Below are 14201 nucleotides of genomic sequence, written 5' to 3'. Positions count from 1 at the left end.
CTTTAATAAATGGGAATACTCTATTTGAATGGGTCCTTTGTTGCAGGGTTTGTCAGTTTTTCATATGTTCTCGTATGAATACAGTTTGATTGCTCAAATTATGTGTTCGCTGCTAAACAAGTTTTCGGGAAGCACTTAGATTATATTTTCGCTGGTGTTAAGTTTCAAAGGGAATAGATGTCATTGTTGAATATCTGCTAACATTTTGTGTTTAAAACATAACCGCATGACAGGTTATGTTTTTGTTTAGAGTCTAGAAAATCTTCTGTAGAGCAGCGGTCAACAGAAGATTGGTAGATTTCCTCTAGTGGACTGCTGCCTGTTTCCGGTGGGCCACCTTAAGAACATAAGAACATAACATAAGAACAAGCCTGCTGGATCAGACCAGAGTCCATCTAGTCCAGCACTCTGCTATTCGCAGTGGCCCACCAGATGCCTTTGGGAGCTCACGTGCAGGATGTGAAAGCAATGGGCTTCTGCGGCTGCTGCTCCCGAGCACCTGGTCTGCTAAGGCATTTGCAATCTCAGATCAAGGAGGATCAAGATTGGTAGCCTTAGTGTCTGCTAACTGCTTAAAAAAACCTTAGTGTCTGCTAACTGCTTAAAAAATTGTAAAAGAAGGTTGGGTTAGCTGGGCTTCAATTTGATCTAGCAAGGTCCTTCTTGAATTCTTAAGCAAGAGGGTATGCTCTCCTTCAGGTAACTCAGATTTATGTAGGCATGCAAAGGTCTAATAACAGCTAACAGCATATCTGTGTGAGTTGCATGCCTCATGCCTCATATTCCTCTCCTCACTTTTCAAGTATTATCCAATAGCACCTTATTTATTTGTAAAACCTCTTGCTCCAGGTATGCTGTCATAGCATTATTGCCATATGACATATATGGATGATAATTTCCTTAATGGTGGAATCCAAGTCCACATCTGGCTTCATGCTATGGGATCTCTGTCAGCCTGAGCAGCAGGTTCAGTGGCCATAAGGTATATTTTAATGTAAAGTTGTTGGCTTCTCTGCATGCTCAGTCAGCTGCTGCTCAGCTATTTTGCCATGAACTCAAGAAATTCTCAAATTGTACGTGTTCATGCCAAGGCCCGATAATTTTGGGGACTATTTGACATAATAGTGGTAATCAGTGGTAAAGCAGAATAGTAAAGACCCACCTATGCGGTTTGGGTTTTGAATTAAGAATCAAATATCCTTGCTCAGCAGCTGTAATTTGTGTGTGGTTGCAAATACTTCCTTCAAATAGTTCAGATAACCATCAAGGAATAGGAATAGCAGCTCAGATAAAAATCTCTGTGGCTAGTTCTGTACTTTCTTTGACATGTCTCTGGAATGTCACTTATTAGTACAGATTAACTGCCTCAAGCTAATTACTTTAAGTTAATAGCAGCAACATGGAATTAATTTTACTTCTATTGTTAGATTCCCAAACAGGAATTGTTGTCCCTCTTTCAGTTGAGTTCCAAGCAAAATCAGTGGTGGAAGGGATTTCCGTTAGTGAAGCAAGATTTCTCCCCCTTCCCCTTCTGCAGCTCCCAATGTCCCCCGAAATGCTACTCTGACAGGACATGGAACCCCAGGAACATCATGTGGAATTGCCTGTTATTGAACTATATCCGCTATCCTTGTGGTAGACCTGCTGCAACCAGTGTAATTTATTTATTGAAACAAATCAGCTGGTTCTACTGGAAAATGTAACTCTGTATGGTTTTATGCTCAACTAAACTCCTGAGGTTGTACAGGGACAAAATTTCACACAGCACAGTATTTCCATAGGGTACAAACTTGTAATTTGCAAAAGGAACGATGCTGTTTCCTTATTTCCAGGTGAGGACACGTCTTCTTCACCTGGTCCTTATTACTAAGCAAAGTCAGTAAATGATAATTCTAGCGTATTTGGCCAAACAGTTTGAATCATAAACCACTCATTCTACAGAGAAAGCATTTGGGCTCTGCTGGTCCCATTGTTCAAGAGGCACTCTGTAGTATCAGCAGCCACCCAAGTACAATACAGTACAGTACAGTAAACCTTTATTAGGCATAAAAGCCACCCAAGTATGATACAGAAACCCCCATCGCTTCCCAAGTTCCTGGATAGTATTGATGATCTACCAGCTCTCAAAGCTGTATCAATTCCTTGAACCCTGGCCTGAAGAAAAAGATTAGCTTCTTAGTGAATACCAGACAAACTGGGAGATAAACTTGAGTTCACAAATAAATTATTAACCTTAGTTGCAAGAAATGAAAATCCACCCCACCTTCTGTGATCATGTTTTAGCCTGATAGTATTGCACCAACATAGAATTGGCTGTCCAGTGACCTAGATATTTTGGAAATGCTGTTGCTGTCCTCTGCAGTATGTGGGTTAGCTTAATTGCTCAGGTTATCTGGAGCTGTTTGGCTTGCAAAAAATTTTTCTCTTGAGATGTCCCCTGCGTTGTGTAGTTTGGGTTTGTGAAATAAGGATGTAATAGAAGTAGATGGTCTCCTGTTCTTTTCCAACAACACAATTCTGAATTGGTGCCGTAGGAGGGGTGCCGTAGGAATCTAATAAATAAATAAGAGTGCAGTTAAATGCATACAGATGCAGCTACATTTTTTTGTCTGTAATGATAGACGAGGATTAGGAATTCTGTATGGTTCTGGGCATGCCTCTCCATATTTTGCTCTAGTAGGATGGAACTTGTTTTCTAGGTGCCTTCTGTTTATTAAGTTTTTGCAAGCAGCATAATGTGTTGACAGATACACTTGGTGAGATTTGTGTTCGTCTGTGTACTGAAGCATAGCCCAGATGATTTTGCATGATTATGTAATATATAGAAGCAGCTGTCACACATGGGAATTTGCTGTGTGAACACAGTTCTGTTCCATCTCTGGGGTTTACATCTACAAGCCTTGTAGCTCAAGAAAATGCTAGAGATCTCTGTGCACTTGTGAAGCTGTAACTTTCCAAGTATGCCCATGTTTGTACTTCGAAGATGCCCAAGTAGCGCTTATTGAAAAACTTCAGTAGGTTGACTAAAGAATATTTGTCGGGTGATGTTTACCATTGTCTAGGTGATGTACGTAGTGGTGTCATTTCTGATGATTGCAGTAACAATAAGAAATCTGTTCCCAGTTCAGGGTGTATTTGAGCGATTCTGCATTTGGCATAAATTGAACAGCTTAATGTTTCTTCATTCATCTGATTTCTAGAATCACATTTACTGTCTGGCTCTGAGGTTATCTTTGCAGTTCACTCCTTGATGTTTCTTTCCCTTTTTTAAAAGCAGTCTGTTTAAAGAGAAAAAAACATGTAAATGTTGCTTGTCCTTGGAGCGATAAATATTCTGATGTAGCATAGCCACTCTCATGATTATTGGCAGAGTAATTAACACACCAAAAGTACACAACCTGATTAAAGTGTAGGTTTATTAAGGAACTAATGTAATTGAAAGTAAAGAGGGAAGGCAGATATTGTCTCCAGATTGCTACTCTAAGGGTAATATCCGCCTCAGAAACTCCACAGTTGGTGTGTCTGGGAAGATACTGATCTCACTATCCTATCTAGTTGCTGTCTTGCTACCCACTGCAGGGTCTTCTTTGCTCCTTCTTTGTACACCAGGCCTATTCCAACAACAATGGCCCCTGCTTTGATTGCCGCTTGAATACACATTATCACATTCTTTCCATTGCATAATACACTGTTACTGTTGTGCTTATCTTGTGATGTCATATGTTATGTTATCATATGGTTGCTACATGATAGGTTGGATCCTGTGAGCCACCTGCAGATGGCACTGCCAATCTCCCCAGCAGCCATTTCTGATCCTGAGAAAGTTCATTTTAGGTGGAGAAATAGCAACACAGATTGGGAGGCTGTCGTGGGAAGGGCGGAAATGGTGAAATAGCTCAATCCTGCCTCTTGAGTGGAGCTCTGCTAGTAGAAGGGAAAGAAGGGCGCTATTTCACCCCCTCCCCATTACAGCCTCCCCATGGCTGTTACTTCTTGTGGGTTCTGCTGTCTCAGGAATAAATTTTGCCGGAGTCAGAAATAGCTGCTGGGAGGAAAGCACAGAAGACAAGGGTTCCTGCATAAACTTTGCGTGGCCCTTGTGCTGAATCCATCCATCACTTACTCAATTCTTTTTTGAATATCCAGATAGGAATCCTCATGATGAAGTTTCTTTTGTGTCCAGGAATGCGTTGTACCGCCTTGTCTTGATTTGTTGATGGAGGGAGACTGATTTGTGCCTTAGGTTTAAAAGGCAACCAGAATGACTGTACATGTGGATGAATTGCTGACTGGCGTTCTGGCCTTTGCCATTTACATTTTTAATTTAGTACTAACGGTGTTCCTTCACTTGCACTGAGGGGTGTCTGAGTTCAGCTGTCTCCCATCAGGGATGGGTGCTTGGTCAGGGAACATCTTCATTGCCTACTTCTAGTTCGAATGCTGCCAATCACATTTCACAGTAATGTTGTGATCGCGCAAACTGGGGACTTGAAATAATGAGCTCCGTACAAGTGGACAGCTTTGAAAATGTGCTCTGGAGAACCTCAACACAAATTGCTAATTGATGTTGGATATATAGGAGTGATGATGTCATGCAGGCACAACACATAGGATTTGTGATGGGCTGGTGCAGTAGCAGCTGCTTGTGATGAGTCATACCTGTTTACATGTTCTCTGGTTGTTAGTGGTTCAGATCTTAAGTCACCAGGCTGATGTTTTCTTGAGTTTGTAATACTGCCTTTTGTTTGGTTTTCCCCATAGGTCTTCTTCAAGATTCTGACCATCCATACAGCAGATACGAGAATGAATGAAAATGGACAATATATTGCTTCCATAAAGGACCTGAAAATTTCAAAGAATTGTTTGGTTCAGCTTTTAGATCACCACATGTGTAGATAAATGTGTAGTGTATGTTCCTTTCCTGTGCTGAACGCAACCTACTTATCTATGTTTTTGATCATTGCTACACAGGGAACATTGATTTTTGCTTCTCTAGACCCTTAATGGAATGGGAAACAGTGGGCATAAATAACAGTTACATATTTTTTTCCTGACCCCGTAACCAATACAAAATTTGGATTATCTTATTTTCCATGTTGCTAAATAAAAACCATTTCAATGTCAGGTAATTGTTGGCAAATATTTGACAGCATAGACAGCTATGACATCAAGGGATGACAAATAATTACAGCCTACACCTTCATGACTGTTAAATGAAAGCAAATGAAAGCAGGCACTTGTCAACTTGACTTTGGCAACTCATATGTGTAGTGATGCAAAAAACCATCAGTTGACTATGCTGTTGTCATAAACTGGTATGTTCCTGCAACTCCCTAGACTCCTGAATTCAATAACGTAAGGGCTGTAAACCTGTCTTCCTATTGTTCTGTAATTGTCTCTCCACCCCAACATGGGTCACCATATTGCTTGACTCTTTGGAGCTTGGATTGATGAACTTTCCAGGAAGATGAGCAGAAGAAGGCATATAGAGAGCCTGTAAATGTCAGCAGGTCCAGACTGTGATTAGTGGCTTGGATCCTGTACTCATTTCTGCTGTGGGATGCTGTAGGGTGGAAGAACAGGTAAAAATTGCTGACCCACTTCTGCTTGTGTAAGATTTTGATGGCTGCTAAATAATAGGTGGTAGATATGTTCCATCTCATCTGCAATATGTGTGTTCTAATAGGCTGGTAACCACTAAGAACCTTTAGAGTAACTCCTTGATTTCACAAAACAAGCTTTTAAAATGTATAGTCGAAGGCTTTCTTCAGCTGGCTGTTGTGGGTTTTATTGGTTGTGTGGCCATGGTCTGGTAGTTTTTGCTTCTAATGTTTCACCTGCATCTGCGGTTGGCATCTTCCCTGTGAAGATGCCAGCCATAGACATGGGCGAAACATTAGGTGCAAAAACAGAATGGAAGGAGCAGCAGTGGGATTCAAATAATGTAACAACCAGTTCCAGTGGTGGGATTCAAATAATTTAACAACTGGTTGTTTACAAGCACCATTTTAACAACTGGTTCTGCCGAAGTGGTGCAAACCTGCTGAATCCCACCACTATAAGGAGGTATTAATTAGTTATTATCTTATTATTTCTTATTGCATAATATAAATTGATACTGGGTTCGATAAATCTTCTTTCCCCTGTTTCCAGTTTTACTAAAAGGATTTTTAAAAGTTTATGTGTAAATATAATGTAAAATATTGGTTGGTTATAACAGAGATATTTCTAGCAGGAAGTTTTGAATAATAATAGAAGAAAAATGTTTTGTAATGTTGAATGTAAGAAGTTGTTTTCAGTTAGTTGTTGTTTTTGAAATGTATTGTAATGTTGATAAATTAATCAAATATTATTTTTAAAAAAGAAATCTTTGGTACAAAAACTATCAGACCACGGCCACTCAGCCCATAAAACTGGCAACAGCCGAGCTTGTTTGGAAATGGTAATCACTCCAGGCTTGTTTTCACATGACCTCAGGCTTCCAGGTACATCGCAAAATGTTTTCAAGTTTTGTCTTCAAAAGAGATTTCTGTCTTTGACAGAACAAGATTCTAGATCAGATCCCAGCCTGCCTCAGGGAATCCAATTCCTACTTCATGGCCAATTGGCCATGCTGGTAGGGCTGATGGGGAATTGTGGTTCCTGAACATCTGGAGAGCCGTGAGGTTCCCCACCCTGTTCTAGATCCCAGGGGTAGGGAACCTGCAGCTCTCAGATGTTCAGGAACTACAATTCCCATCCCAGCCTCTGTCAGCATGACATTAGCCCATGCTGAGTGAAACTGATAAATTAACAATTCCTAATGAGCTATCTAAATAAATAATGAATTGGCTCATTGCGTAAACATGCCGTTGAGGTAGGCAGCGTGTTGGCCTCCCTGATTGCTTCATACTCTTACTGATTTTGTGTAAAAATTCCTTTTTGCTGTCAAATGCCTGTTGCCGTTTGTTCCTTGAACACATCCTCATTCCAGTTATTAAATGTTTTTATTAATAATGTACCAAGTATCTTCGCGTGTCTGGAATTTTTTTCAGTGAGCTTTGAGTGTCATGTTGTAACACAGACTTCAGTGTCTGGCTTACCTAGGCGAATCAGCTTATGAAAACTAGGTGGTAGTTTTGTGAAACCCTCAGGGATCTTGCATTAGAATTAGATTAACAGGGCCATCCTAAGCAGGTCTACTCAGAATCATAGGCCCCTTCCGCACATGCAGAATAATGCATTTTCAATCCACTTTCAGTGCACTTTGCAGCTGTGCAGAATAGCAAAATCCACTTGCAAACAATTGAGAAAGTGGATTGAAAGTGCATCATTCTGCTTGTGCAGAAGAGGCCATAGTCAGATCTATCAGATGGGACCTACTCCCAGGAAAACATTCTCAGGATTGCATTGTAAGGGTCTTTTTTTTCCCTTCTCGTTTAAGTAGCTACTTGCTATTAAAAATGTGATGGCAAATAACACCTTTTGTGCTTCAACCCTTGCTTTGGTACTTGCTTGGTTCTGGATCTTCAGGGTGAGTCCGCATACAATTGAGCAATTGATTGAAATTTGTTTAACGAATGTTCAGATGTCTGAACTTTTGTTTTACTTAATCTTTCATAGTACCTTTATGTTCATCTCTGTTCAAGTTTCACGTACTTTATGCTCATTTTTATTGTCCTTCTGCCATGTCGCAAAAGGGTTTGTTGTTCATATGGTGACAATATTCGTCTACATCTGTTTTTCCTCAGATCCCTAGATTTTTTTGAACTAGCATCTGTAAACCTTTAGGAACTGGATGGCAATCAGGAAACAGAAGTTTATTGAGATGTTGATGGTGGTTAGTTGAGTAGGGCTGGCCAAGAAGCCTGTTGTGCTTGAAATTACACTTCTCTTGAAGGGTTGGGCTTGGGCTACCCCTGCATGCTGCTCTACTTATTTGGGCCATTCTTTGGTGGCATTTGTGGATGCTTTTGTGCAACTGTAGACACATTGGTCTATGAAACAGAACTTCAAATGCTATAATGAATGCCTTGTAATTTCAATAGACTGGTAATGCACTCTATATGGCACTGTCTTTGAAGAGTGTTCAAAACTACACCAAGTCCAAGAATACTGCAGGAAGCGGCATCCTGACTATAGCCAGAAGGAACATGCTAATTGTTTTGCAAAGAACTGGCTCTGGTTATTGGTAGGTTTCTGACCTTTATTTGCCCATGGAAGGTTTCATCTTAAAAACCTTTAAATGATCTAGGCCAGTGATGGTGAACCTTTTTGAGACTGAGTGCCCAAATTGCAACCCAAACCCCACTTGTTCATCGCAAAGTGCCAACCTGGCAATTTAACCTGAATGCTGAGGTTTTAGTTTAGAAAAAAACGGTTGGCTCCCTCTTCCTCCACCCCACCCGCTCAAGCAGGGGCCAGCCTCCTGTAGCCTCCAGCAAGTCCTGTGCGCACCACTGTGTGCCTCTCTAGCATCTCTGTCTCCTCTGCACCCCCCCCCCCCCAAGGCAGCAGTGACCCAGAGCACAGGCACCAGGCCTGCCAGCCGAGTCCTCCCTGCTCACCACGGTGTGCGCACATCGTGCTCAGTGGCCCAGGTCAGTCTAGATGTATGTGGGGGGGGGTGATTTTTGGCCCCCCACATGATGAACTCTGTGTATGCATGCCCACAGAGAGGGCTCCGAGTGCCACCTCTGGCATTGGTTCGCCATCACTGATCTAGGGGCCAATGGACATTTGAAGAAAATCACCTCCTTCATTCTCCTGTAAGGAGACTCAAGGTGGCTTATAAGCTCCTTTCTCTTCCTCTCCCCACAACACACTTGTGGGGTAGATGGGGCTGAGAGGATTCCAAAGAACTGTGACTAGCCCAAGGTCACCCAACAGAAATGCAGGAGCATAGAAATACATCTGGTTCACCAGATAAGCCTCAGCCACTCAGGAGGAGGAGTGGGGAATCAACCTCGGTTCTCCAGATTAGAATCCAACTGCTCTTAACCACTACACCACACTAACTCTCACTTGACAGAATGAATGAGCAAAATCTCAGACTGATGCCAGAAAACAGTAATTTGAAGTTTCTGCAAGCATTCTAAAAAATTAACGTTATTTGTGGGCAAGGATGTATGCTTTCATGTGCAGAAGCTCCAGAGGGGGGAATAATTTGTAAGGGGAGGAGAAAAAGTATGAAGGAAATGATTTACTCTTCCTGCCCTGTGGCTACTCTAAAAAAGCATGGACCATTACAGATCTCCTGGATCTTATCTCCTTTTTCCATGAGAAACATAGCCTATTGGAAACAATACTCCTTCCATTGGTTTAACTTGGGATATCAAAGTATGAATATCTTCTGAAGACTCTCTTGCGCTGTGTACTCTTCAAACGTGTTCCATTTCTATGAGTTTCTCATCCATATTTCCCATGAAATTACATATTGAAATAGTACATTTTTCCACGACTGCAATCCTAAGCGTACATTTGTAAAAATTAATAGGGCTGACTTCTGAGGAAACAGAATGATGACAATTTGACAATATTGCTGTGGAGTAAAACTTTTCCATCTGCTCATTTTGTGGCATGCAGAAGTACAAAATTCATTTCCCCTTCTAATGTAAACCCATTTGCAATGTTTCTTCCGAATCAACAATGCATTTTATAATGAGATAATGACTTTTAAAATGCAGCTTAGAAGCATTTCAAGGGCCAGTATTAACAGTCTGTATTGTAACAGTATGGAGAAAGTGTTATCCAGGAGGACATGGCCAATTTTGCTAGAACAAAGCACAAAATAGGTTTGAATCAGCATTGTGATTGTGTGGAAATGTGTGGTTCAAGATTCAGTCCTTACTCTCTGAGTGTGTGTGTGTGAGTATTTGTATGTGTGCACAATGACCCAAACAGAGCCATTGTTTGAGGAGATGGTGTGTGTTGTGGTTTTGTAAGCTGCTTTTGCCTGGGGAAAGGGGGGATTTTGAGTTTTCCAAGTCAGATAAAAATAGCATCTGTAATTTGGTTATGGGCACAGTTTTGCATTTTAATTTTTCAACTGCTGAGCTGCAGCAGCTAGGATTAATACTTGACATGAAAACTGCAATATTGAATTATTTCATTATTTTTAAATGTTTTGAGATGCCGTTCTCTCTCTCATTTCTGAAGACTTGCAAGCAATGCTCTGAAAGTTAACCACTAAGGGCTGAGTTTCAGTCTGATGTTATAAGCCTACTCAGATAGCTATTGTTTACCCTGGGGCAAAACAAAAACCAAGATCCTGTTGTTAGGGTGGGTACAAGTGAGTCAGTTGAAAGTCAGTGAACAGATCTTCCCCATGTTTCTGAAAAGCTGATATGATTGGCTCCCTCATCAGGAGGGCCCAGGCTCACTTTTCAGAAGCTAAGCAGGGTTAGCCTTGGTTACTACTTGGAAGGGAGACCACCAAGGAAGTACAGGGTTGTTACAGAGATACAGGGTATGGCAAACCATCTCTGTTAATCTCTTGCCTTGAAAACTCTTTAGGGGTCGCAATAAGTTGGCCATGACTTGAGAGGTGGCTATGCTGGGTCTCAGTTTTATTTCAGGAGGAAAGGAGAACGCTCTTCCCCTCCCCACACTGCAAAGGGAAAAAAATGTCTTCCTGCTGCATGGCAGCGGGAATATTCTGTTGTGGTCAGCAAACGTGCATAGGGAGAAATATTAATTTTGCTTCCTTCCATGCACAATCTAAATGGGGGGGGGGGGCATGCAGCTTCTGTTAGCCTTTTAAAGTGCTGGAAGAACTTGGTCATGGTTCTGCCAGCATGTTAATCTGTTTTGAGCACCCTCAGCAGTAGCCCAGCTGCGCACCAGCAACATTCACAGATGAAGTGGAAGCAGCCATTTGCACACAGACACTAGCAACTATTCAGCTATTTCCTAATTCTCCACGTGGGAGCATGGGGTATGCCAGTACTACAAGGTCCTACAGCTCCCTTTGCCTAGTGTGGCTGCCAACCGAATGAGGTAAATAGGCCCTGCATTAACAGAATAGAAAGAGCTTGAACTGCTGCTGAAATAGATAGATGCTTTCAGTGTAACGTTTAGTAAAGTCCGGTTTCTTCAGGTGCTGAAACGATTGGGAGCAAACATCCCGCTCTGTCCTGTTGGACATGCTCATCGCTGTAGTCCCCAAAATGTTTCAGGTCCCTCTTAATAAAATTGTTCTGTCCCTCCAAAATGTTAGGGACCCTCCTCTACACTTGTGACTTGATGCCTTATTTGTAGTTTTATCTTTCGAATGACATTAATTGCCTGTGCTTTTGTTCCGTCGCATGGCTTCTTCAACCTCCTGCCTTAACCCTGAGCTCAGTTTTTGAGGAGGCAATCTGTCTTAATTACTCTTTTCATTCTCTGGTTGGCTTTGCCTTTAAATCAGGGCAGGCAGCTGGTGCTCTGTGTGACCGCTTCTTATGATTCTGATGACAGTGATTGCTGATGCTTATTGTCCATCTGCTGTAGGTACCTGATGTCTTTTCCCCTATCATTTAGGGCAGCTTCAGATATTCCCCAGCTGCAGTGGATATGATGCATTTCCTTTTACATACCTTAAAGTTTGAGTTCAGGATGCGGGTAGTGGTTGGGCAGAGGTGGTGGGTGTATTTTCCTGGGACAGAGCAGGTGTTGGCTCAGTTTTGCACAGTTGAAACCAAGGTGGGAAATGGAGATGTAATCACCCATATTTCTCATCTGTCCCTTTTTTGGCACATGGATGCCATTCAGTGTGGTTACTCTTAAGATGCATCATCTTGGTAGTGTCTTTTATATTGAAAATTAATACCAGGTTATGCAGTTCTCTGTGCTTTCTACTAGTCTCTATCATTTGTCATCTCCAGCTTATTTTTTTTATTCTTGCTTTTGAATGAGAAATGACTATATTAGACTTTTTACCATCCTGTTTGGCTCCCAAAGTAGCTTATGACAGTTTGAAAAACAAACACAAATATCAATAAAAGGTGCTTGGGAAAAGTCTCGTTGGAAGGGCACCTGGATGCTATCTCTTCTCCCTTCTGAATTCATTAGTGATAGCAACGTGCAACCACATACTTTGGAACAATTAGGTCCTTTCTTGAAAACCATTTCATTTCAGTGTATACAGTAGAAGGGCAAAAAATATCACTACACGGGCAATGGTGTGTAAAATGAAATACCACCCTTGAGTGCTTCCTGTGCTTCTGATTTTGTTTTGTTGCGTCAGTGATGGAAGTTATAAAAAAACGCTCTTCAACTTCTCCCACGTAGCAGGCTAAACTGTTGTCATTGTGTGATCCATCTGAGAACTGAATATCAGCTGCTTGAAGATGGTTAAGATGGCCAACATACCTCCCTTGCAAATCCAAACTGCTTACAAATTGTTCTCCCCTCCTGTACTTTATCCCAGCAACAATGACCTTGTGAGGTAGGTTTAAGGCAGAGAGAGTATGGCTAACCCAAGATCAACCAGATCAAGGATCTGAACCTGGGTCAATCAGATCCTCATCTTGACACTCTATACCATACTGGTGCACACATTGGATCGTGTGACTTCATGAAGGCTGTCTGGGCTGCTAATGCTATGCCTGGTCTCTCGGGTTTCAATAGCTTTCTGATCCTTCACTGTACCAGAAATCCCATCGCACTGGCCAAGTTGTATCTATCACAGACACCTCCTCATAAAGCTGTGATCCCTTTTGACAGATTTAAGGCCTGACTAGTCTTGACGCTGGAGTTCCATGACTGGAATGCAGACATGTTTGGCTTTTAAAAACAGCTATTGAGAGGGATGGGAAGAGGGGCTAGTTCTTCTTCCTGCTGTTCCCTCAACTGAAATGTTACCCTTGCCCAGTAAGAGAAAAGCCAAGTGTGCAATTCATGCCAGTGAAACTCCATAGCTGTAGTGTGTGCCACTGTCTTACATGTCCTCGCCTGAAAGCTTCAGGCACAGTATCAGTCTACAGCGGGGAGGCAAAGAGGGTTACTGGCCATAGGTTCCTGCTGTTTCTGCCTGAAGTTAGATTCTGCCACTCAGAACTTTAGAGGGAGCCTCATTTTTGGTCTTTCATTGCAGTGCTTAATAATGACTGGTTGCCTTCTTGATTTTATACGATATTGTCACCTTGACTGGTGTGCATTTGTTGAACATGATTTTTCTCAAGATTTGTATTTTATTTGATTCTAGTTACTTTGAGTCCTGTTTTCTCCCTGGGACTTCATTTTTTAAAAAATGTACAAGGCATACCATAAACATTGCAGCAATTGTATCATAACAAATCAGAAAGCAATGCAGTATAAACAAACCTATAGATGCAGTCAACCACAATTCTGTTTTCTTCATGAAAAGGCCCTCCAGAATAATTCTGTTCTACACATTTGGTGGAATGGGTGAAGCTTGGGAGCTTTCCAGAGCACCATTCCGATGGCCGGGAGCCACAACAGAGAAACCTCAGGTATGGCCAGCTCATACCCATTTGAAGGGTAGTCCTTTTAAGAGATTTAGCTCAGATGAGTGAAGCTGTCGCCATGGGATTCCAAAAGTGATTTCAAGAACTTTAGGGTGTGGGCAGAAGGGCTGGCATTTAGCAGCTGATGTGAAATTTTGAATAAGTTGTGGGAAAGACATGTTTTATACAGTAACTACTTCATTTTGATTGAGTGTTTTAAAACGCTATTACCCTCTCTATCCCTGGAATGCAATGGGTTTAAACCAAATAAATTTTATGTTCTCTCCTTTTTTTAATGGCACACAGCTGATTTTTTTAACAGAGTAAGGCTTTTAACAGATACATCAAATCAAACTGAAATTTGGAGTGTTGTGGGGTTTCTGAGCTGTATGGCTGTGTTCCAGTAGCATTTTCTCCTGACGTTTCACCTGCATCTGCGGCTGGCATCTTCAGAGGACCCTACATATGTGGCTGCCAGTTAAAAAGAGCTGAAGATGCAGGTGAAACATCAGGAGAAAATGCTACTGAAACACAGCCATACAGCCCAGAAACCCCACAACACTCCAGTGATTCCAGCCATGAAAGCCTTCGACAAAACTGAAATTTCCCTTCTGAATTCTTGCACATAGTGTGCTGTTTTACTTGCCACCGACCTTGAAAAGATAGTGTCACAGTAAAATTTGAGGTGTAAAATGATGAGATGTGTTGATGTTCAACTGAACAATCCATGAGGAGATTCTGCTATTGTACAATCTCAAGGGCAGGAAAGTC

At 41.7% G+C, this 14201-nt stretch overlaps 1 protein-coding gene across 2 annotated transcripts in view; it reads left to right on the top strand.

Annotated features, from left to right (window-relative positions):
* Positions 1–5124, top strand: part of LOC125441200 (pituitary tumor-transforming gene 1 protein-interacting protein-like) — a 29732-nt gene extending 24608 nt beyond the window's left edge. For both annotated transcript variants that reach the window (XM_048511600.1, XM_048511599.1), the window contains one exon: positions 4762–5124. In XM_048511600.1, coding sequence (XP_048367557.1) covers positions 4762–4811 — 50 coding nt within the window. In that variant the 3' untranslated portion in view covers positions 4812–5124. The remainder of the gene's footprint in view (positions 1–4761) is intronic.
* The last annotated feature ends 9077 nt before the right edge of the window (positions 5125–14201 follow it).

Source organism: Sphaerodactylus townsendi, linkage group LG11, assembly GCF_021028975.2.
Source record: "Sphaerodactylus townsendi isolate TG3544 linkage group LG11, MPM_Stown_v2.3, whole genome shotgun sequence".
Lineage (NCBI taxonomy): Eukaryota > Metazoa > Chordata > Lepidosauria > Squamata > Sphaerodactylidae > Sphaerodactylus > Sphaerodactylus townsendi.
This window is presented reverse-complemented; position numbering and strand designations above follow the sequence as displayed.